This window comes from Apis florea, unplaced genomic scaffold, assembly GCF_048593485.1.
Source record: "Apis florea isolate Af1SG1 unplaced genomic scaffold, ASM4859348v1 contig_3081_pilon, whole genome shotgun sequence".
Lineage (NCBI taxonomy): Eukaryota > Metazoa > Arthropoda > Insecta > Hymenoptera > Apidae > Apis > Apis florea.
Window position 1 is genome coordinate 2,753,953 of NW_028256703.1, and position 24,987 is coordinate 2,778,939.

Sequence of the window (24,987 nt, forward strand, 5' to 3'; positions counted from 1 at the left end):
CTTGGAAGCCAATTGGAGAGCCAAGACTTGGCCAAGTCTTTATAAGTAGGAGCCATCCGCGTCCTCAGGACTTACTCCCTCTCGAGAACGTGCCACGATCGGCAACCGATTTCCAGAATAGTTCCTGAAAACAGACATCTCGTCTCGCGCGTCATTCTTCGAGCATCTCGCGGCTCACGAAGGATCGTGGTGCAACGAACGTGGATGTTTGGAAATTGGGGAAAAAAACGAAAAGACAGCCGCGAGATGAGGAATTGTACGAATTAACGGAGGACTTTCGGACAGAGATCGTTTTTGATTCTACGCACAAGGTGAGTAGGTGATTCATTCGTTCGTTCATTGTCTCTTCTTTTTTCTTTTAACTCTTTCATTCTGGAATTTTCTTTTCTTTTTTTTTCTTTTTCTTTTTTTTTTTTTTTTTTTTTTTTGAAACAATCGTGTCAGTGTCGAGTGATCAATGTTGTTGGATCGCAAGTTGTCACAGTGTTATGTACCGCCAGTGATATTTCTCGTGCTTTCGTTTTCCAGGACAATATTGTTCCTTCGTAAACACGAATGTTTGAATCTCGTTAAAATTTGTTGTCTTGCCATTTCTCGAGTGAACGTGGATTTACCAGTGTAAACCTCACAGCGTTGTATTTCCAAATACCTGTCAACACGTTTCGATTCCCCATTGAAAAACAGATTAACTACGTATAAACGGTTATGAAAATGAGATTGGTATATAGATTTAGAAATCAGAATTCTCTTGGATCGAACGATTTAGTAGAGGATTTTGAACGCGTCTCATTGATTCTCTAATTATGATACATTTGATAATTGAAAGTAATTATAAGACTTGTCGAAATTCTGGTTGGTTCACTCGACTGTTTAGCATTTTTTTTTTTATGTCTCGTAATAATTTATAACAACGACGTACGAAAATTTAATAATATCAATATGAAACAATTATAACAGCGTGAAATGTCTATAATGCACGAATATTTTTCTATCTTTCGAGAATAGATATCTTGTCTTTTCAAAATCAAAAGATCAGCAACTATACTTTTTATTATTTTTTAAACCGCGAAAAAATGCGACATTGAACGTACAATTTTTATCAAATGCCATCTCATTCCCGATCTAATCCAAATTACGTCACAAATAAAATGATAAACAACACTATGCATTAAAAATTAAACATCGAGGCTTTGATTTTTTTTTAAACTATCGCTAAAAGTACAAAATTCTTCGTATAATAAGATTCCCGCGAAAACCGGCACGATCCAACTACTTTATACATTCACAGGAGTCACGTAACTGTTTTACCGGGTTAGCAGGCACGATTTACAAAAGTTACAACGTGTCGGTGGCCGGACGTGTGCCGGCCGAAAATCTCCAACTCGATTGCCGATTCTCGTCGCATCGGTCACTCGAAAATCGCGAGCTGTATTTGGATCGGGCGAGCATTCCGCCCGACCGGTCGAACCGATTCGTCGATCTTGGCATTGAGTCGTTCGTACAGGAGCCATACGACTTGCAACTTGTCCTCGACATTGTCTCGTCACGATCCTCGTGTATCCCGTAAATGGAGCGTTTTTGGCAAGGCCTCTGAAAAATATTTTTGGAGATAGTGTAATTGATTGGCTAATTAATTAGTTGTTGAATATAGATAAGAAGGAAGCGGTTAATGCGGTAACGTACTTCGTTAAATAATCATCGAGCTGCATCTCTCGAAGGTTATGAGAGGACTCGTTGAATATTCAGTTAATTCTTTCGTCGCTGAAGAACAGAAATATTCGATCGAAATTTTTTACTAAGGTGTAAAGTTGAAAAGTTCTTTCGTCATAAAGAAGAAATAGTTTATAGAAATATTCGATTCGAAAGTTTTATCCTAATCCGTAAAGATTAAAAAAAAATGTTAATTTAGACGTTAAGAAGTTAAGAATCTTAGAGAAGATTTCGATCGAAATACTTTCGTTGAGATGAAGAATTCTATCGTTATCAATGGCGATTTTTCAAATTGATCGACGATGAAATAATGCACGTAGGTTTCAAGGAACGTATTAAGGTGCAATAAGTAAAATGCATTATGCACAAGAGACGGATGTACGCGATACTTTTTCATTTGGTTTAACGAGCCATTCTTCCCGGATTTTTAAGACAAAAAGTGGGAATCCGCGAAGGACATTCCACTGGCACGGTTCACGAGCCGGAGAGTGCACGGACAGGTTCGTTTCATTGTCAGGTGCAACAAGAAATCGATTAAAAATGAAACGCGGCATCGAGAAAGCATCGAGTATATTGTTTTCTTAATAAGCGAATCGTTTAAGGCTTTTGTAAGTCTGTTTTTATCCAACGTTATACACATTTATGAATTCAAAAGTGCACGCGATCCGATAAAATGACTATTAGGATTGTGAAAGAATAAATTGCCATTTCTTGTAACTGGATGGAGACTCCATCGCGGAAAACTTTCCATTATTAACGAGACTTTAACGATCGGATTTTTTTAATTGAAACTTAGCCTTGAAAGATTCCAGAATTCCGAGTTTTCATCGACAAATCCCATGATTCATATTATTATTTAATGATATTCTCCTTGTGAAGAACGAATCTATTCAATGGCATAGCAACATTGTTTCTTACTCTTACTCCTATTAGCTATGATCGGCGATTGTACTAGTCGATTTTCGCCACGCGTTATCTTCCGCGTTGTTTAATTAATTTGAATAATAATTAACACCTCGTAGTCACGCATCGCACAATTCTTCAAAACGGCCATTAATAAATTCTCTTCGACTGTTTCGAAAACATCGATAATGTCAAAAATAAGTTCAAGAACTGACAAAGCTTCGGGGAAGGAAAATTTTCAATTTTCTTTATCAAGAAACGCGACAGATATCTCGAGGAACTTAAACAAATTGTCTAAGAATACGTTATTATTAATAGTTCCAAACAAGGAACGCTCCCGTAATTTATATCTCTCTCTCATTGATTCACACTGATTATAATTACGCTCTATTTACGTCGTCGTTAATATCCTAAAGGGATTTCTCATTTTCTTGTAACCGTGATGCACGAGCATATTCAGAGCCTTGAACCTCGTTGGTGCGATGTATGATAAATCTACGGTTAACGTTGGGACGGGGAGGTCGCGAATAAGGGAGATAATGAAAAAATGAAGAGGACGATGTAAGCGGCCCCGTGTGGCTCGCACGTGCAATTTACAAGTATCCCTTTAATTGCGAGTCGCCGTGGATACGATTACCTTGGCCGGCCGACGTGTTTACCGTGGATATTATACGAAGAAGGATAGCATTGTCTTTGAATTAGTCTTCGAAACTTGTCGATCTTTTGATCAATTTCGAATGATTGCATTATTGCAATCGTTATTGGTAATCGTGATTAGACGAGAGAATTTCCATCGATTTTTCAACCTTGTCTTTCTGACAAGCGTTCGTTGAAGCGAAGTATAGAAGCGAAAGAAGTAAAATGTTTCCAAGTTGGATTTAATTTTTGACAAATTTGAATGGATTAAGCGATTTAAGCGAAATGTTAGAGGTGTTTGTAATTCGATTACCCGGTTAATTCGCGCGTCATTCGTGCATTAACGAGGATACGAGAGAGAGGAGAATAGAGTGGGAGAAGAAACGGCCTTGCGACTTTCCACGGCAAGGCTGCACTTATTGCATCGAGCGTGCCACCACAACAAACTAGGTTCACTGTACCGGATCGCAGGATTGTTTCTTCGGCAGGATGCGTTTTATCTTTTCTTGATTGCTCTTCTTGTTATTTGTCTACATACCCCTAGGCGCTATACAAACTGGTCCAATCGGGGATAAGCTTATCTTTCGCTTTCGTACTTGGCGACGGCTGACTGTTTTTTCCCCTTTTTTTCGTCTTTCTCGCGCCATTTCATCGAATTTTCCTCTCTTCCTCGGCAATGGCAAACTGGATCTTACCAAGCGTAACGATTCCATAGGAGGAATTCCTCTTTCGAACTGAGACATTTATAGCTTCGAAGAAGAAGTCTGGTCTGGTCGATAGTTTCTCTTCGGATCGAGAACTGGTTCGATCAAACTGACCATGATTTTCAAGGACGTGCTTCGTTTTTACGTTCTTACGAGCTTCGAGAATTTGAGAATATGAGTCGAAGACTCGCGAAGTTTGAACATCACGAAACATTCTGAAAGGAACAGGCAGCTAAATTTCTTTCGACTCGTGTCGGTTATTGGAAATCTCTTTTTAATTTTTTTTATTATTCGTGAGTGAATCGCAAAGATGACGAGACGGTTAACTGTACGCATCGATTTCCTGAATCGTGAGCCGCGATTCATCGGACAATTGATTTTAATTCGAGGCCACGCGTTTCGAGCAAAACAGTTACATAGCTGCATTTCCCCCCCCCTACTTGATGAGCTTTCACTGTGAAAATTGTCACAAATTGTCACGGAAAATTGACTTCACGAATCGAAAAAATTATATTTTCTCGTTAGAAGAATAACAACATTAGGAAGGGGGAAATACACGAAACGAATTGCACGAAATTAAGAGAAATTACTCTTACATTAGTGTACACATGTAGATTTGAAAAATTTATCAAATTTCAAAGAAGATTCACGGATGTTTATTCAAATTTACAAATTTACATATACAAGCATCAAAAGTATCAATTAAATCGTTACTTTGATGGTTCGATTGCAGTCCTGAATTCTTTTACTTCCGGATACTTTTGGTCCGTATAATCGTTAAATCACAGATCTCGCGAGAAAATGTACAATTAATGATACCTTTCGAGATGTTTGCCTCTTTCTAAAGCATCTCTTACGTTATTTCAAAATCAAATTAAGTTAAAAAAAAATATTCAAAATTTTTACGAATATTTAAAGAACATTCTTGAAGGGAGAATCTCAAGTTTTTCTTTTTTTTTTTTTTTTTCATCGTTATACAATCTGTATTTTCTACCTTGTAATTTCTGCAACAAAGATATTTCAAAAGCGAATTTAATTGCACGAAAAAAGCATGAAATGCATCTCGAGCTTGTAATGTTTCAAGGTTTCTTCGAGTTCTTTTATTCTATCAGCAACAACAGGTGGCAAAATGGCTGGAATGGTTTTATAAATAAGTCGTATAACTTCTTGATGATCTGTCGTTATTCTGTCTTTTTGTGCACCTTTGCCTAGTTTACACTGCATTTAGTATTACACATTTGTATTAGTTCGACACAAATTTATGATCGAGTAATATATTGCTACAGATGCACTGTCGTTGATGATTGAAAAAATAATTCGTAAGATGTTTCTGACACAGGACAAACGTTTATTCCGTAATATATCGGTTGATATACAATTTAAATGAAATAATATGGACTTTCTTGGAAAATATAATTTTCTTTGATCGCAGAAACACCAGGTGGAGAAGTTTCAAGCGAATTTTTCTTCTTCTCTTCTGGAGCATTTGGCCTTCCAATAAAACTGTTTTAAATGCGATCCACGACGCATATCCTTTTGTTTTTTTGCACGATTCTCGAGGAATCGGGAACACCGTCGACACGGGGTCCGATCGATTCGTATTCAAAGCGCGAATCTCGTGTGAACGGGGCTTGAACCCTCGCCGCGCGAAATGTTTCATTCAACAAGGAAAGGTGCTTCACCCAAATCGCACGGGCCATTTCTGGTAAATCGAAAATCATGTAAATCTGCGATTAAACTAATCCACGACCTACGTGGACGTACCACTTCGACGCCTTTCAAATATATATAAATAATCGCCTTAAGTCGGAACGGGTTTTTGATAAAACCGATAAAAATCATTTAACAAAATAAGGATACGAATGAAAATTATAGAAATCTAAACAAGTTAATTTAATTGTTATTTTTTAATATGTAATTTAACCTTTCGAGTTAAACTAAAATAGTAATATACAGAATCAACTATGAAATCCATATTTGACAACATTCTCAATTTTATCAGATCTTAAGTTTCCGTGTGATATAATATATCGCGAAAACCGCTTCTCGTTTCGATTATAAATCGGTCAACTCCAATGCCAAGATCACCGACACTGACATTGACTGTAATGTTATGTCACCACACTCTCTCCTCTTCTTTCATTCCGAGCTCGGAGAGGCCGCATTCTCGGATTATGTCACTGTTCATGCAATCCTTCTCTTTTCACTCTAACCAATAGAAAGGAGGAAGGATCGCATGAAAGACATGGAGCGTAGCTCGGCCAGATTTACCATTTCAACGCACACAGCTTTCTCCGCTTCTGCTCAACTCGAACACAACTTCGTTCACAGCTTTCGATCCGTCAGGATTTATTTATTTCGTCTCTCCTTTTCATGGCTATTTCGCTATACGTGCACCTTGACCAGTCGTAAATCGTGGACGATGCGATACTGCGTAGCATCGCTGTTGCTTCTGACCAATGATATTTATGACATTGGATCTGGTGTATCTCTCCGTATCCGGAGAGGTACATTCCATATTGCGCGTAGACGATGATTTTGAGGAAAGAAACAAAAGGGCGTGGATGATCGGAGAACGATGCAAAACTTTCGAAATCTAATCATCGACGTTGGCCCTTTCAATGATTTATTCTTCTGTTTAATCTCTGTCAATTAGTTAAACGAAAGAAACAAAAAAAAAAAAAAAGATTGTGATAGTATTTCACTATTAATGCAGCAATTGTATTTGTATTGAATATAATTCGATATTTGTAGGAGAAGAAATAAATACAATTTTTGTGATCGAATCAACGACAGATATATCTATCCGTTATTTTCAATCGCATCGATAGTCTGTCGAACGATCGTCGATGGTAGCAAACGATACATCTCCGCCTACCTTCGAAATATCTAGCGTTCGCAATCCTCGCGTGGGAATGTAGATTGTGAATCAAGGTGTAGATCGAAGATAGAGAATTCCGAACAAACGTTTTCTTCCCTTGTTTCATCGCATAGGAAAATATATGCATAGGAATTCCCATCGAATCTTATCGTTTCGATAAGAAACGTGATTCGAATCGTGGTAATTTCGTGATAAATCGTGATAAATTCATGGAATAATACTTTCTGATCGGACTATTTACGAGGAATTTCCTCCTGTGAATTTTTCGATGGTTGTGACTGTATTCGAGTTACTGTTAATACTGCGATAAACGATTCGGTAAACTGTTACTGATGGCCAGTAATCGTTGCATCGGCTGCATAGAAAGAATTCGTTTAGAAGAGAATTAAAAAATTTACAATGTAGATTGTAAGATGGCACAGCCAAGACGATATACATAAACATTCACATCTCGTCTTTCTTATACCGTTTACGAGAATGGTGATTTACACGGTGTTGGTGAAAGAATTTATCGCGTTAAATCATTAAATACGTGTCGAAGATCAATGCTAAACGTAACTGTAAAAGTGAATCAATTATCAGGCGGGTATTCAAATCGTTTGCCTAGCACGTGTAAGTCTATCGAATAACAGAAAAATCGGGGTCACGGATCGGTTTGTGGGGACGCGATCGAAATGAGAATCGTTTGATCCTGAATCATTGCCGATGATGCCGAGAATTATTCCAACCAAGGTCAGGAGACAGTTAGAATCCTTTGACTGTCGCTGATGGGGGAAGATTGGACGTAGGCCAACCAGGACGTAACAGTGAACTGTGTACGGTTGCTTATATTCGCTTGTTTATACGAAATTCACAAGTGAGGAAATCCACGCCTCTTGACCTAGAAAACAGATTACGTCATGTTCTGTATCCCGTTAAAACGACAGAAATTCGAACGTGGAATTAAATCTGAATTTATATGATCATCTTTAATTCCTCGTTTGGAAATCGATAAAATTATGATTGACTTTTATCATAGCGTTACGATATCGTGGATCGTTTTAATTTCAGATACGCTGAAGAAAAATCATGTGGACAAGCTTAGTAAAATTAAGCGTCATAACGATATTAATTTCGTCGACATTTGCCGAACCTGGTAAGACTTGATCATTGATTCGAAGTTTGAACAAAAATTAGTTCGAAATATTCATAGTTTGTAGTAGAAATGACATAAAAGATATATGATGAAGGAAATGCATGAACTATGTTTTCTTTGATAAACCGACTTGTACACGAAACATGTAATATGCTTAACAATTCCACGTCTTAAAATTTATTTTATTTCTCGTCATCGTTATCAAAAATGTTATTGTTCGCAATGTCTTCAAATTAGTTTTGCGCAAGATATATAGCATAGCTTTGAGTGCATCAAAGAAAATACGTCATTAATATAACATTCTTTATACAGATCATATGTCAGTTAAATTTGAATATTCCGAATCGTTGCTAATTTTTTAAAGAAAAACTTCGAATCGAATTCCGTTTCAATACAAAGAATTCATTATATAATTATTATTTCTAATAAATATTTTCAATATTTTATAGATATTATAGATCAAAATATCATCGACTTCTCTAAACTTTTAAATGGTTTCGCGTGTATCGAAGTAGGATATCATGAGGATCCTCACGACTGTAGGATATTCTACAGATGTGTCGATTGGGGATTCGGAAGACCTCTAAGGAAATTTAAATTTGAATGCGCTATTGGAACAGTATTTTCGAAATACAAGGGAAACATATGTACTTTTCCTAGCGACAGCGGTCGCCCTGAATGTGGCGGACTAGATACAGATACCACAACAAAGAAAATCGTCACAAGCACAAATACAACTGTACAACTTACGACTACGACTCAAGTTACTTCGACTTCAACCGAATTATCAACTGGAAAACCTAGCAGTGATCAGGGTCGAAATCAATGCGTCCAAGAAGGATATTTTCCCGACTTAAATGATTGCAAAAAATTTTATAGATGTGTTGATACAGGATCCGGAAACTTCATAAAATATGAATTTGAATGTGGTGTTGGCACAGTCTGGGATCCAGATATAGAAGGTTGTAATCATCCTTGGGCAGTATCACGGGATGATTGCAAAACAGGATCAAACACGGGAAATGATAATGCCGGACAAGCAAATAATACATCTGACGCTATAACTAAACCAGAAACATCAACTACATCAATATCAGAAAATACAGGTACTACCATAACATTAAGCATGTCTCATACTCCTAATATACTTATATTACTAATAAAACTATAAGTATATCTAATTAATTAATTACATTTAACATATTTGAAATTCCTGGCACATTAGAAATGACAGGCGTATCTGGAACTCCTGATACATCTAGTACACCTGAAAAGCCTGGAACTCCTGGCATTCCAGGAACATCTGCAATTCCTGGCATCCCAGGAACATCAGGTATACCTGGAACGCCTGGATTTCCAGGCACTTCAAGCACGTCTGAAATTTCTGGCATATCTGGCACGTCTGGAACTCCTGGCACATCTCACACTCCTGGCATACCTGACACTCCTGGTACGCCTGGAACTCCTGGCACAATTGAAACTCCTGGCACGCCTGAAACTCCTGGCACGCCTGAAACTCCTGGCACGTCTGGAACATCAGGCACACCTGGAACACCAGGCAAACCTGGAACTCCTGGCACATCTGGAACTCCTGGCACATCTGGAACTCCTGGTACGCCTGGAACTCCTGGCACGCCTGGAACTCCTGGCACACCTGGAACACCAGCCACACCTGGAACACCAGCCACACCTGGAACATCAGGCACATCTGAAACACCAGGCAAACCTGGAACTCCTGGCACGCCTGGAACTCCTGGCACGCCTGGAACTCCTGGCACGCCTGGAACTCCTGGCACACCTGGAACTCCTGGCACACCTGGAACACCAGGCACACCTGGAACTCCAGGCACACCTGGAACACCAGGCACACCTGGAACACCAGGCACACCTGGAACACCAGGCACACCTGGAACACCAGGCACACCTGGAACTCCTGGCACACCTGGAACTCCTGGCACATCTGGAACTTCTGGCACATCTGGAACTTCTGGCACATCTGAAACTCCTGCCACGCCTGGAATTCCTGGAACACCTGGAACTCCAGGTACGCCAGAAAATTCTGGCACTCCTGGCTCTTCTGGTACATCTGGAACTTCTGGCATATCTGCAACTCCTGACACTGCTGGAACTCCTGGCACGCCTGGAACATCAGGCACACCTGGAACTCCTGGCACGCCTGGAACACCAGGCACACCTGGAACTCCTGGCACACCTGGAACTCCTGGCACTCCTGGCACACCTGGAACTCCTGGTACTCCTGGCACACCTGGAACTCCAAGTACGAATGAAAATTCTGGCACTCCTGGCTCTCCTGGCACAGTTGCAACTCCTGGCATTCCTGACACACCTGGAACTCCTGAAATACCTGGAACTGATGGCACCTCAGGAACCGCTAGTACACCTAGTACATCAGGAACTTCTGGCACACCTGGAACTCCTGGCAAGCCTGGAACTCCTGGCACGCCTGAAACTCCTGGCACGCCCGAAACTCCTGGTACGCCTGGAACTCCTGGCACGTCTGGAACTCCTGATACACCTGGAACACCAAGTACCCCAGGAACTTCCGGCACTCCTAGTACAGCTGAAACTCCTGGTATTTCTGGCATTCCTGGTACAGCTGGAACTCCTGGCACTCCTGGCACGTCTGGAACCTCTGGCACATCTGGAACTCCTGGAACATCTGGAACACCAGGCTCATCTGGAACTCCTGGCACACCTGGAATTCCTGGCACATCTGGAACTCCTGGCACACCTGGAACTCCTGGCACACCTGGAACACCAGGCACACCTGGAACACCAGGCACACCTGGAACACCAGGCACACCTGGAACACCAGGTACGTCTGAAAATTCTGGATCTCCTGGGACTCCTGTCACAACTGGAACTCCTGGCACTCCTGGCACGCCTGGAACTTCTGGCACGTCTGGAACCCCTGGGACACCTGGAACACCAGGCACACCTGGGACACCAGGCACACCTGGAACACCAGGCACACCTGGAACACCAGGCACACCTGGGACACCAGGCACGCCTGGAACACCAGGTACGCCTGGTACTCCTGGAACGTCTGGAACTTCTGGTACGTCTGGAACTGCTGGCACGCCTGGAACTCCTGGCACGCCTGGAACTCCTGGCACGCCTGGAACTCCTGGCATGCCTGGAACTCCTGACACGCCTGGAACTTCTGACACGTCTGGAACTCCTGAAACAGCTAGTACTCCTGGCACTCCATCTGAAACAGTTGGTACATCTGGCACGCCTGGTACGACAGGAACACATAATCCATCTGGCACTGCTGGAACGCCTGAAAGACCAGATTCATCAAGTACAAATGAAACTTCTGATTCTTCTCAATCCATTGGTACGTAAAAAAATACTTCATAAAAATATCCATTAGACATGCCATAACAACTAAATATAGAAATATTAATATAATTATTACTAATTCGTATTACTGGAACAGGCACTACTGCACTTAAATTAACAACCACTCCAACTCCTGGTAATACCGGTACAGATAGCAATAAGGATACACCAAACTCCTTAGCGACACTAAGCACGCATGGATTAAATACCACTGCAACAGTAACTCGTACACCAAACACGCCTGGGGAAATTGAAACAACAAGCACACATAGTACACTAACAACGACTATTCTATCCGATTTTTCAACAAGTGCACATCATACACCTGAAACTCCAGTCACTCCTGAAATTACAATAAATACAGAACCTTCAAGCACATTTAAAACCACAGAAACTCAGGCTGGTCCAAAACTTCCAACAACTGAAGCTACAATGAGCACAGAAACTCCTGGTAGTCCGGAAACTCCAGTCATTAACAAAACTCCAGAAACTACAGCCACTGAAACCGCAGTGAGCACAAAAACTCCTAGTAGTCCAGAAACTTCACCGACAACTGAAGCCACACAATCTTCGAATATTCCAGTATCTCCAATTACTCCCGAAGTTACAGTAGGCACAGAAACTCCTGGTAGTCCGGAATCTCTAGTCACTACTAAAACTCCAGAACCTACAGCCACTAAAGTCACAGTGAGCACAAAATCTCCTAGTAGTCCTGAATCTTCATCCACAACTAAAGCCACACAATCATCGAGTACCCCAGTATCTCGAACTACTCCTGAAGGTACAGCAAGCACAGAAACTTCAGGTAGTCCGGAATCTCCAGTCACTACTGAAACTCCAGAACCTACAGCCACTAAAGCCACAGTGAGCACAAAAACTCCTAGTAGTCCTGAATCTTCACCCACAACTAAAGCCACACAATCTTCAAGTACCGCAGTACCTCCAACTACTCCTGAAGCTACAGCAAGCACAGTAACTCCTGGTAGTCCGGAATCTCTAATCACTACTGAAACTCCAGAACCTACAGCCACTAAAGCCACAGTGAGCACAAAAACTCCTAGTAGTCCTGAATCTTCACCCACAACTAAAGCTACACAATCTTCAAGTACCCCAGTACCTCCAACTACTCCTGAAGCTACAGCAAGCACAGTAACTCCTAGTAGTCCTGAATCTTCATCCACAACTGAAACCACACAATCTTCGAATACTCCAGTACCTCCAACTACTCCTGAAGCTACAACAAGCACAGAAACTTCAGGTAGACCGGAATCTCCAGTCACTACTGAAACTCCAGAACCTACAGCCACTAAAGCCACAGTGAGCACAAAAATTCCTAGTAGTCCTGAATCTTCACCCACAACTAAAGCTACACAATCTTCAAGTACCACAGTACCTCCAACTACTCCTGAAGCTACAGCAAGCACAGTAACTCCTAGTAGTCCTGAATCTTCATCCACAACTGAAGCCACACAATCTTCGAATACTCCAGTACCTCAAACTACTCCTGAAGCTACAGCAAGCACAGAAACTTCAGGTAGACCGGAATCTCCAGTCACTACTGAAACTCCAGAACCTACAGCCACTAAAGCCACAGTGACCACAAAAATTCCTAGTAGTCCTGAATCTTCACCCACAACTAAAGCTACACAATCTTCAAGTACCACAGTATCTCCAACTACTCCCGAAGCTACAGCAAGCACAGAAACTCCTGGTAGTTCGATATCTCCCGTCACTATCAAAACTCCAGAACCTGCAGCCACTAAAATCACAGTGAGCACAAAAACTCCTAGTAGTCCTGAATCTTCATCCACAACTGAAGCCACACAATCTTCGAATACTCCAGTACCTCAAACTACTCCTGAAGCTACAGCAAGCACAGAATCTTCTGGTAGTCCGGAATCTCCAGTCACTACTGAAACTCGAGTACCTACAGCCACTAAAGCCACAGTGAGCACAAAAATTCCTAGTAGTCCTGAATCTTCACCTACAACTGTAGCCACACAATCTTCGAGTACTTCAGTACCTCCAACTACTCCTGAAGGTACAGCAAGCACAGAAACTTCAGATAGTCCGGAATCTCCAGTCACTACTGAAACTCCAGAACCTACAGCCACTAAAGCCACAGTGAGCACAAAAATTCCTAGTAGTCCTGAATCTTCACCCACAACTAAAGCCACACAATCTTCAAGTACCACAGTATCTCCAACTACTCCCGAAGCTACAGCAAGCACAGAAACTCCTGGTAGTTCGATATCTCCCGTCACTATCAAAACTCCAGAACCTGCAGCCACTAAAATCACAGTGAGCACAAAAACTCCTAGTAGTCCTGAATCTTCACCCACAACTAAAGCCACACAATCTTCAAGTACCCCAGTACCTCCAACTACTCCTGAAGCTATAGCAAGCACAGAATCTTCTGGTAGTCCGGAATCTCCAGTCACTACTGAAACTCGAGTACCTACAGCCACTAAAGCCACAGTGAGCACAAAAACTCCTAGTAGTCCTGAATCTTCGCCTACAACTGTAGCCACACAATCTTCGAGTACTTCAGTACCTCCAACTACTCCTGAAGCTACAGCAAGCACAGTAACTCCTGGTATTCCGGAATCTCCAGTCACTACTGAAACTCCAGAACCTACAGCCACTAAAGCCACAGTGAGTACAAAAACTCCTAGTAGTCCTGAATCTTCACCCACAATTAAAACCACACAATCTTCAAGTACCCCAGTACCTCCAACTACTCTTGAAGCTACAGCAAGCACAGTAACTCCTGGTATTCCGGAATCTCTAATCACTACTGAAACTCCAGAACCTACAGCCACTAAAGCCACAGTGAGCACAGAAACTCCTAGTAGTCCTGAATCTTCGCCTACAACTGTAGCCACACAATCTTCAAGTACCCCAGTACCTCCAACTACTCCTGAAGCTATAGCAAGCACAGTAACTCCTGGTATTCCGGAATCTCAAATCACTACTGAAACTCCAGAACCTACAGCCACTAAAACCACAGTGAGCACAAAAACTCCTAGTAGTCCTGAATCTTCGCCTACAACTGTAGCCACACAATCTTCGAGTACTTCAGTACCTCCAACTAATCCTGAAGGTACAGCAAGCACAGAAACTTCAGGTAGTCCGGAATCTCCAGTCACTACTGAAACTCCAGAACCTACAGCTACTAAATCCACAGTGAGCACAAAAACTCCTAGTAGTCCTGAATCTTCACCCACAACTAAAGCCACACAATATTCAAGTACCCCAGTACCTCCAACTACTCCTGAAGCTACAGCAAGCACAGTAACTCCTGGTATTCCGGAATCTCTAATCACTACTGAAACTCCAGAATCTACAGCCACTAAAGCCACAGTGAGCACAAAAATTCCTAGTAGTCCGGAATCTTCACCCACAACTAAAGCCATAGAATCTTCAAGTACCACAGTATCTCCAACTACTCCCGAAGCTACAGCAAGCACAGAAACTTCTGGTAGTCCGATATCTCCCGTCACTATCAAAACTCCAGAACCTGCAGCCACTAAAATCACAGTGAGCACAAAAATTCCTAGTAGTCCAGAATCTTCGCCTACAACTGAAGCCACACAATCTTCGAGTACTCCAGTACCTCCAATTACTGCTGAAGCTACAGCAAGCACAGAAACTTCTGGTAGTCCGGAATCTCCAGTCACTACTGAAACTCCAGAACCTACAGCCACTAAAGCCACAGTGAGCACAAAAGCTCCTAGTAGTCCAGAATCTCCAATAACTGAAGTTACACAATCTTCTGACACTCCAGTACCTCCAGCTACAGTGCGCACAGAAACTTCTGGTAGTTCGCAATTTTCACTCATTACTGACACCTTAGTTAGTACAGAATCTCCTGCTAATACAGAACTTATAACCATTGAAACCACAGTCAGTACAGAAATTTCCGTGACTTCAAAAACATTAGGGATTTCTACTCCGTATCCCTTGTATAGCAGCACATCTGTTACCCAAAATATTTCTTCGACCTTTGCTTCTGTTAGTGAGTCTATCAGTGTTTCGAATTTTCCTAATTCTTTTAATTCATCTGAATCTGATATTCCTAGTCCACCTAATATATCTGTTACTCCTGGTAATCCTGGTACTTCTGGCACGCCTAATATTTCTTCAGGTATTGTAATGTTTTCAATATTATTTTATGATTATTAGAATTATATATGTTTTATAACTATATTTATATATATATATATATCTTATTTATTAAGATCTTATTTGTTTAATTAATTATATATCTTTTAGGTACTCCTGGAAGCACAAACGTTCCTGGTACGTGTACTGAAGAAGGGTTTTTTCCTGATCCTGAAGATTGTCATAAATTTTATCGTTGTATCGGCAGTGGTTCATCATTTAGTAAATACGAATTTTTATGCGGTCCTGGTACTGCTTGGGATTCTACTCTTCAGAGTTGCAATCATGATTACCTCGTTTCAAATTGTAAAGAAGAATCTAGTTCATCCAATTCTTCAATCACTTCTTATCCAGATTCAACTATTTCTTTGAGCACTACTACAGATCAAGATTCAACTGACCACGATGTTATTATTGCTACTACTCCATCTAGTATATCGGAAGAAATATCTTCATCAACTATTTCATCAGTTTCTGCTAGTACTCAGACAATTAAACCTGGATCGACTCCTTCTGAAACTATTACAGAATCAATATCCTATTTACCTCCTGCAAATAATATTACATCTACTACTACTGCGGCGACCATAACAGTCAGTACGTTTCCTGAAATAGAATGTACTCAAGAAGGATTCTTTCCTGACCCTGAAGATTGTCGTAAATTCTACCGTTGTGTCGGTACTGGCTCTACATTTATCAAATATGAGTTCCAGTGTGGTATTGGTACTGCTTGGGATTCAGCTCTTCAAAGTTGTAATCACGATTATCTCGTTACTAGTTGTAATGGATCCACGGTCACTACGGAATCAAATTCGTCTGAAAATGAAATTAATAGCAATCCTAATCAACCAAGTACATCACAAACAGAAAGTAGTATATCATCGGAGAGCACAACATCTTCTATATTAACTAGTGGTCCATTAGTTTCGTCGACATCATCATCTGATGTTACATCGATAACTAACGTACAAACAGATATTTCAACAATTATTACATCAACAGTATCACCATCGACTGTGTTTTCTACAGCTGAATCAAATATTCCTATCACTCAGTCTACTTTGCCATCTTCCACATCTGAAGCAGCGAGTTCTCAATCTACAATATTATCTTCTACTACGTCACTTCCAACAACTACTACTGAAACAAGTACTACCAGTTCTGAATCAATATCTCCAAGTATTACGGAATCTGTTTCATACTTGCCACCAGAGAGTAATACAACGTCTAATCCAAAAACAACTACTATATCATCTCCCACAGTATCTGAAATAACCACTGCCAGTTCTGAATCAATATCTCCAAGTATTACAGAATCTGTTTCATATTTGCCACCAGAGAGTAGTACAATACCTAGCTCAGAAACAACTATTGGATCATCTTCCACTGTATCTGAAACAAATACTAGTTCTCAATCTACAGAATCTTCTTCCACTATATTATCTGAAACAAGTACAACTTCTGAATCTCCAGGTATTACAGTATCCGTTTCATATTTGCCACCAGAGAGCAGTATTACACCAACATCAGAAACTACTATAACCAGTTCATCTTCTGGAATAGCGCAATGTCCAGAAGAAGGTTTCTTCCCAAATCCGAACGATTGTACGAAATTTTATCGTTGTATACATTCTCAAAATGGATTACAACGGTATGATTTTGACTGTGCACCTGGTACAGCTTGGGATCAGACTCTTCAAACTTGTAACTATATTGACCAGGTAACTTCTTGCTCAGACAATAATGATCATAGTCAAGGATCTTCAAGCACTTCTGCAGTATCTGATTTAACAACACCTAGTAGTTCTACTAGTTCAATTACTAATAGTACGCTAACTTCTACAAGTACAACGAAAATACAATCATCGAGTACTGAAATCTCAACTTCTGTATCCTCAACTTCTTCGATATCTTCTACAGAATCAAGTATTTCAGACTGTACTTCGAAAAATCCTAATAATACGATAGTTTGTAACAAACCAGGTTTTTATCCGCATCCAACACAGTGTAACAAATTCTATCGTTGCGTCGATAATGGGAATGGTTTTAACATATATTATTTCGATTGCGCACCTGGAACCATATTTGATCCTAGCATTAACGTATGCAATTATCCTGAATCAGTCTATCCTCCAAGAGATTGCAAAATGCCTACGTCAAGTCCGTCTACTAGTACAGAACAAACAACATTTTCTACTGAATTTACAACACAGTCGATGGGAACTGAAGAAATTGAATCTACAACATCATCGATGCAAACAAGCACAACTACAGAATCAAGTACGCAATTTACTTCTGAATCTACAACAGAATTTGTATCTGAATCAACCTCTGAATTGTCTACAATTGAATCAACATCTGAATCATCTACGACTTCAGAATCCACAACTGAATCAAATTCAGAATCTACGTCTCAAGTATCAACCGAATCTACATCTGAAATAAACACAGAGTCTACATCTGAAGCAATCACTGGATCCACTTCTGAAACTACTACTGAATCTATCTCTGAAATAACCACAGAATCAACTAGTGAATCCACGTCTCAAGCAACTACAGAATCAACATCTGAAACAACTAGTGAATCCACATCTCAAGCAACTACAGAATCAACATCTGAAACAACTAGTGAATCTATATCTCAAGCAACTACAGAATCAACATCTGAAACAACTACCGAATTAATTTCAGAGACAACATCTGAATCAACTAATGAATCTACGTCTCAAACAACTACCGAATTGATTTCAGAAGCAACCACAGAATCAACTTCAGAAACTATTACATCTGAAGTAAGTACAGATTCTAGTTCTACGATAGAATCAACCTCTGTAGGAACTACTGAAAGTAATACAGAATCTAGCTCGGAACAAATTACTGAATCCACCGAAATATCGACTTCAACGACAGAATCTCAAAAATCCACTACGCAAATATCGATTTCTACCACGGAACCTTCTATTCAAACGCCTTGTCCAATCGGAAACTTAACTGATGAACAAATAGTACTAATCTGTCCAACAGGTTTCCGAAGACATCCAAAATATTGCAATCTATTTTATCAATGTACTATTGAAAGTAATATGGAAATAAATGTAATTGTATTAAGCTGTCCAGAAGGAAAAATTTACGATGAACAAAAAACGCAATGTTTGTCTGAAAATAAAGCCAGTAAACCTTGTACCGATAGTAAAGCAACTGGTAGATTTTATAGAAGGTTGGAGAGGAGTGAAGTATCTCCTGTGAGTATATCATTTTAAACAATTTGATATATATAAGTTTATATGCATTTTGTTTAAAATATATATGTTTTAATTTTTAGATAAAGGTGTCGAACGAATCACTTTGTCCGGAAGAGGGTCATTATCCTTATAAATCAGGTTGCAGCAACATATTCTATAATTGCAAACGAGATTCCAACGGCAATCTTCAGGCTTACGTATACAAATGTCCACAAAACTACTTGTATTGGTCGGTTTCGAGAAGATGCGAACGTGCTTTACGATTACCAATGTGTGCATTATTTGCACTTGAAGATAGCATTGAGAATTGGGATAAGAAATGGAAGATTCCAGTAGAAGGAATTAATTTGTCTGCCAGAAATTTAAAGTTTATAGATCATTAAAAAATATTTTCTTTATCTCGATAGAAAGTTTTAATAGTTCGAAAGGACAGTAAACTCTCAGGATAATTTCTGACATTATCTTGTTTTATAATTATATTTGAAGGAAAAATATTAGAATATATATCTAAATATCTGCACAACATGGCTACGGAAGATCTCTTAAAAAAATATTCAGATCTTCAGCAGTCATCTTGTGACAATTAATTAATCTATCGATTTATATATAGGAATTAATTCGTAATAATTATTGAAAGATATAATTAGAATTTTCTTACGATTTTTCATTATGAAATCGTAAAATCGTTGGAAAATCATACATTGCGAAAGTTGGGGTTTTTGGTTGAGGGACTTGTATGCAATATTCGACTGTATTCAGTAATTTGTGATACATATTTGAACATTTTTATACGAACATTTATATACATATTCGTAATTTTACAAGAATACTTTATTTTAAAACGCTTTATAACATAATATGAAATTTTATGTGCATATATAGAAACCTCAGCACCATGTTCTGAATACAGTACAAAATTAACCTTGCAAAGATAATTTTGTATATAATTATGTGTCAATTATTCTAATTGTTCCTTTCTTTATATAAAACATCTCATTTATTATCTTTATTTCTTTCTATAATTTTTATATTTATAGAAAGATATCTATGTTAAAATATTACTTATTTTAAATAAGTAAAAAAAGGAAGTGCTACATAACGTTTGTTACGATTTAGTGATAAATATGAAGCACTTCTAGAATTGTTATTAAATGTGTATAAATATTGTGTGTGTCTGTATTAGATTTTTTTGCAAATTGATATCAATAAATTTTTTGATGAAGTATAGAAGAGTTTTACAATTTTTTTTATTTTATTGATTATTATAGTGGCAACATAGATTATTATTCTAAAGCTTTAAAATTTTTTTCTTATTATGTTTGTAATATTGAATCAATTACAAATATTTTATCATAATTTTTGATTTTAGATATATTTTGAAAATTTAAAAATTTACTAAATCAAATCGATTGTCTCGTTCGTTTCTCGCACCAATCGATTGCATTGGTCGATTATAATTTACGTGCATATGTACGAATCACGTGACTAATACTCATATTTTTACTATATTACGGTCAGTTAGTAGAACAGCAGTGCTGTGTACGAAGTAGTAGTTGTTAAATTGAGTTAATTGTCAGTTATACAAAAATATTCGGAAAAGTTTAAGCATTTAAAGAAAATTCTTAATAAAAATCATTTTTGAGCAAAATGTTTCGTAGTTCGCTTACTTTTGATAAATTATTAGGTAAATTTTTTTCACTATATCAAGTGAACAAAATGTCCGATTGTCAAATTATATTTTTAATTTTTTCGTAGATAAAGCAACGAGTCATTTGCATCTTGAACCTGATTGGGTAGCAATACTCCAAATATGTGATTTAATACGTCAAGGAGATGTGCAGTAAGTGAATATTATCATTTAACCTAAAGCTAACCTTACTATTTTTTAATGAAACAATAATATTTTAGTCTTAAAACATATTTTATACATGTATATATTTTTGAAGTTATTTTTCAAATTCAAAACTATTTAAATCTTCTTTATATATATATATATATATATTTTTACCATGATAATAATATGTAATTATTATTATTAATATCTTATTATTTTTATATATACAGACCAAAAGCAGCACTCGCAGCTATAAAAAAGAAAATGACAAATGCAAATCCACATGTAGCTTTATTTGCTTTATTGGTAAGAAAACTTAATGCTTTGATAAATATTTTGTTATTTATTAATTACTATTTATATTACAAACATATTGTTTTATTATTAAGGTTCTAGAATCTTGTGTCAAAAATTGTGGTACATTGATACATGATGAAATTGGTACCAAACAATATATGGAACAACTTAAAGAATTAGTAAAGACAACAACACATGAAAATGTTAAACTTAAAACTTTAGAATTGATTCAAGCTTGGGCTCACGCATTTCGTAATAGTCCTAAATATAGAGCAGTACAAGTATGCTAAATAAAAATGTTTATATGTAGTTATATTTTATTTTTAGTAATATAAAATATTAATATTAATAAAATATTTAGGATACACTTAACATAATGAAAGCTGAAGGACATAAATTTCCTACTTTAAAAGAAAGTGATGCTATGTTTATTGCTGATACTGCTCCAGCGTGGGCAGATGGAGATGTGTGTCATCGTTGTCGAGTATCATTTGGAATGGTACAAAGAAAACATCATTGTAGAGCATGTGGTCAAGTATTTTGTAGTCAGTGTTCAAGTAAAGTATCTACACTGCCTAAGTTTGGAATTGAAAAAGAAGTTAGAGTTTGTGAAGCATGTTATGAACAACTTAATAAGTAAATATCATATTTTCATTATAATATATTATTATATTATAACTTTTATTTTCAATTATGTTATTTATTTTTATAGACCATCTACAGCTCAAATTAAAGAAGCAGATCTACCTGCTGAATATCTTAACAGTTCTTTAGCTCAACAACAGCAAGTATGTAATTGCATAAGAAAGTTAAAAATTAGAAAAATTAAAAATATGTACATAAAATATAATCTATTTTATTAGGTACCTCCCAGGAAAACAGCAGCTGAATTACAAGAAGAAGAAGAACTTAATCTTGCTATAGCTTTAAGTCAAAGTGAAGCAGAACATCAAGAGAAAGAAAAAAAAAGAGGAAATCGTGCAGCAAAAATAAATTCTCCTAATACACGTGTTGTGAGAACATCTTCACCACCACCATCACCTGTTTGTTTACAAAAAAAGTTTACAAACTAAAAAAAAATAAATGTATAGGATGTTTTTTTTATCTCGCAAAATTCTTATAAAAAATTAACTACTTATACTCGAAATATCGGTTTAGAAAATATTTTAATTCAGGATCTGAAAAAATATATAATAATTTGTGATTGACTCAGTAGGATAATCTTTGTACTAACAAAGAATAGAAAACACAAAAATTTTTTTTTATTAGCTACTCTTTCTAGTTAAAATCTATAGAACATATAGATTATATATATATTAGTATTAATAAACAAGATAATAGATAAGATAAATAATAGTATTTGACTAATATATCTTAAATGTAAATATTCAGATTATCAGAAAAATTCAGATAAATTGATTAATGAAATCTAAAATTGTATTGTACTATTTATGTTAAAATTTTTTTCATTATAAAAAAAACTTTTAAAAAAATAATTTACATCATAATGTTTTTTTTTCAAAGCAAGCAATTTTTAAAATATTTAAAATTTTTAAAAACATTTTTTTGATATATTAAGTCTGTATTTCTATTTTGCGAGGTAAAAGAAATACCTGTATATATTGTGAATGTATTATAAATTTTATTTTTTAGCAAGAAGAAGCAGAAGTTGATCCAGAACTTGCAAAGTACTTGAATCGTAAACGTTGGGAACTAAGACAAAGTGCACTTGAAGAGCATAGTTCCCGAGCAGATGTTACAAGTCCTTCTGCTCCTAATATAAGTAGTCCAATGCCACAGAAAGTTATAATTACAAAACAACAGAATGGAGAAGTTGATAATCAAATGGAAGAATTTGTTAATGCTTTACGTTCTCAAGTTGAAATTTTTGTTAATAGAATGAAGAGCAATTCATCAAGAGGCAGATCAATTGCTAATGATAGTTCAGTACAAACTTTGTTTTTAAATATTACTGCTATGCATTCCAGGTTTGTTTTAAAGAATATTTTTAATTATACATATACAAAATTTTATCATATAATAAATTTTCTTAGATTATTGAGATACATTCAAGAACAAGATGATAGTAGAGTATATTATGAAGGTCTTCAGGATAAATTAACACAAATGAAAGATGCTAGAGCTGCTTTAGATGCTTTACGAGAGGAACATAGAGAAAAATTACGAAGACAAGCAGAAGAAGCTGAAAGACAAAGACAAATGTTGATGGCTCAAAAATTGGCAATTATGAGAAAGAAAAAACAAGAATATTTACAATATCAACGTCAGCTTGCTTTACAAAAAATTCAAGAACAAGAAAGAGAAATGCAAATGAGACAAGAACAACAAAAACAACAATATATAATGGGTATACATATAAATAAATTTACTTCAATAAAGTAAATTGAACTATAAATATGAAATAATTTTTATTACATTAAATATGATTTAGGTGGTTATCAAGCTGTTTCTGGTTTTATTGGACCATCTCAAGGTTCACCTGTTCGTCACGTTCAGTATCAAACACCAGGAACTAATTATAATCCTATGTCACCAACCAATCAAGGATTCATATATGGGCAACCTTCTATGAAACAATATCCCATGCAAGGTTATAATATACCACCAATGAATTCTATGCCACCTCATGTAATGGGACCAATAACTAATCAGGAGCAACCAACTGATCCTGTCCAGGGACATGAGGCGATGGGTCGAGTTTCTGTTTCTGGACCAGGAATGGTTAGTACAATTTTAAATATATTTATATACATTTGTATATTTATTTTCAATATTTTTAAAAAATATTTCTTTGTTTCTTATATAATTTAAAAAATACTTCGATTCATATATTTTATTTAATTTTCTATATTTCTTTTGAAGATGTCTCAAATTACAAATCCCATACCGCAACTTCAGCAGACAGGTGGACATCAAATGGGACCTCCACCATCGCAACAAGGTCCTCCGCCAAGTCATATGACACAAACACAACCAACAACAGTGCATATGCCGCCGCATCAGGGTCCACAAATTACACAGCCAGGACCACCAAATCAAATTCCTCATACTATACCTCAGGTACCACAAAGTCATATGGGTCCATCACCTGCACAAATGGGACCTGGAGCACATGGTCCTCCAGGACAAGTAGTCGGTCTGCAAATGGGACCTCAACAATCATCTTCAATACCAGGTCCTCAAGGATCTTCGATGCAACCTCACGTTTCAAATACGCCTATTTCATCCCAAGGATCAGCAACAATTCAAATACCACCAGGAACTACAACTGGATCGATTTTAACATCGAATCCAGCAATGCAAGCTTCTCAGGCACCTGGTGTACCATCTATGCAAGGTATAGCTCAAGTTCCAGTATCTCAAGGACAACAATTACAATATCAACCACCAACTTCTCTACCTACATCTTCTCTGGCTACATCAAATGAATCTTCCCAAGTAAAAGAGGATTCAAAACCAGAAACAGCAGAATTAATTTCTTTTGATTGAATGAATAACTTGTACATACAAGTTAACTTATAATAAGAAATGCATTTAAGGTAATCATTTTGCATACCAATTTTAATCTTAATTTGGCATTAATTTTCTCAATTTGATGATAAAATTTTTCAAATGTTGTTTATAGAATTAAAAAAAATATAAACTTTTAAAATCACTATTGAGAAATCTAAAATAGTGATTTTCTGGATTGTGTAATTTTTTTAATGAATAATGATATTTTACCATATACGGAATGATATTTACGAAAATAAGAAAATATTTATTTCATTATTGGTGTTTATTTTATGTTATAGAAATTTCTAACAATAATATATACACAAATTAAATATATGATTTTTGTTGCATAATTGTTGAATATTATCTAATGAATGATTATAATATTTAAATAACAAAAACATACATTTTATGTATACGTATGCAGATATAATGTATGTACAAAATATTTATGTTACATAGCATAAAACTGAAGAAAACTAATTTCACCTACTTGATTTTTTACTAGATATATATATATATATATTTTTTTTTTTTTTTTTACAAAATTAATTTTAAAATATTATTTTCCTTATGAAAAAGAAAAATGTTATAAAACA

General features: G+C 37.1%; 2 protein-coding genes across 2 annotated transcripts; both read left to right on the plus strand.

Moving 5' to 3' along the window:
• The first annotated feature begins 63 nt into the window (after nucleotides 1–63).
• On the plus strand, nucleotides 64–19,966 carry LOC100867093 (uncharacterized). The gene is made up of 7 exons (XM_086908990.1): nucleotides 64–311; nucleotides 7,885–7,969; nucleotides 8,419–9,075; nucleotides 9,195–11,330; nucleotides 11,406–15,482; nucleotides 15,611–18,741; nucleotides 18,822–19,966. Exons 2-7 carry the CDS (start codon nucleotides 7,903–7,905, stop codon nucleotides 19,122–19,124), a joined length of 10,371 nt encoding a protein of 3,456 aa, XP_086765116.1. The 5' UTR covers nucleotides 64–311; nucleotides 7,885–7,902; the 3' UTR covers nucleotides 19,125–19,966.
• Nucleotides 19,967–20,231: 265 nt separating this feature from the next.
• Nucleotides 20,232–24,741, plus strand: Hrs (Hepatocyte growth factor regulated tyrosine kinase substrate). The gene is made up of 11 exons (XM_003694342.4): nucleotides 20,232–20,425; nucleotides 20,497–20,581; nucleotides 20,806–20,881; nucleotides 20,965–21,153; nucleotides 21,234–21,508; nucleotides 21,585–21,660; nucleotides 21,736–21,915; nucleotides 22,526–22,860; nucleotides 22,927–23,240; nucleotides 23,325–23,614; nucleotides 23,756–24,741. The coding sequence occupies exons 1-11, from the start codon at nucleotides 20,389–20,391 to the stop codon at nucleotides 24,380–24,382; spliced, it is 2,484 nt and encodes an 827-aa protein (XP_003694390.4). The 5' UTR covers nucleotides 20,232–20,388; the 3' UTR covers nucleotides 24,383–24,741.
• The last annotated feature ends 246 nt before the right edge of the window (nucleotides 24,742–24,987 follow it).

Bases quoted from the DNA above. Each gene is read 5' to 3' on its own strand.
- LOC100867093 (XM_086908990.1), top strand. From the start codon at position 7,903: ATGTGGACAAGCTTAGTAAAATTAAGCGTCATAACGATATTAATTTCG. The intron at 7,970-8,418 runs GTAAGACTTGAT...AATATTTTATAG, and splicing joins GTCGACATTTGCCGAACCTG to ATATTATAGATCAAAATATC. The intron at 15,483-15,610 runs GTATTGTAATGT...TATATCTTTTAG, and splicing joins CACGCCTAATATTTCTTCAG to GTACTCCTGGAAGCACAAAC.
- Hrs (XM_003694342.4), top strand. From the start codon at position 20,389: ATGTTTCGTAGTTCGCTTACTTTTGATAAATTATTAG. The intron at 21,154-21,233 runs GTATGCTAAATA...TAAAATATTTAG, and splicing joins CTAAATATAGAGCAGTACAA to GATACACTTAACATAATGAA. The intron at 22,861-22,926 runs GTTTGTTTTAAA...AAATTTTCTTAG, and splicing joins ATTACTGCTATGCATTCCAG to ATTATTGAGATACATTCAAG.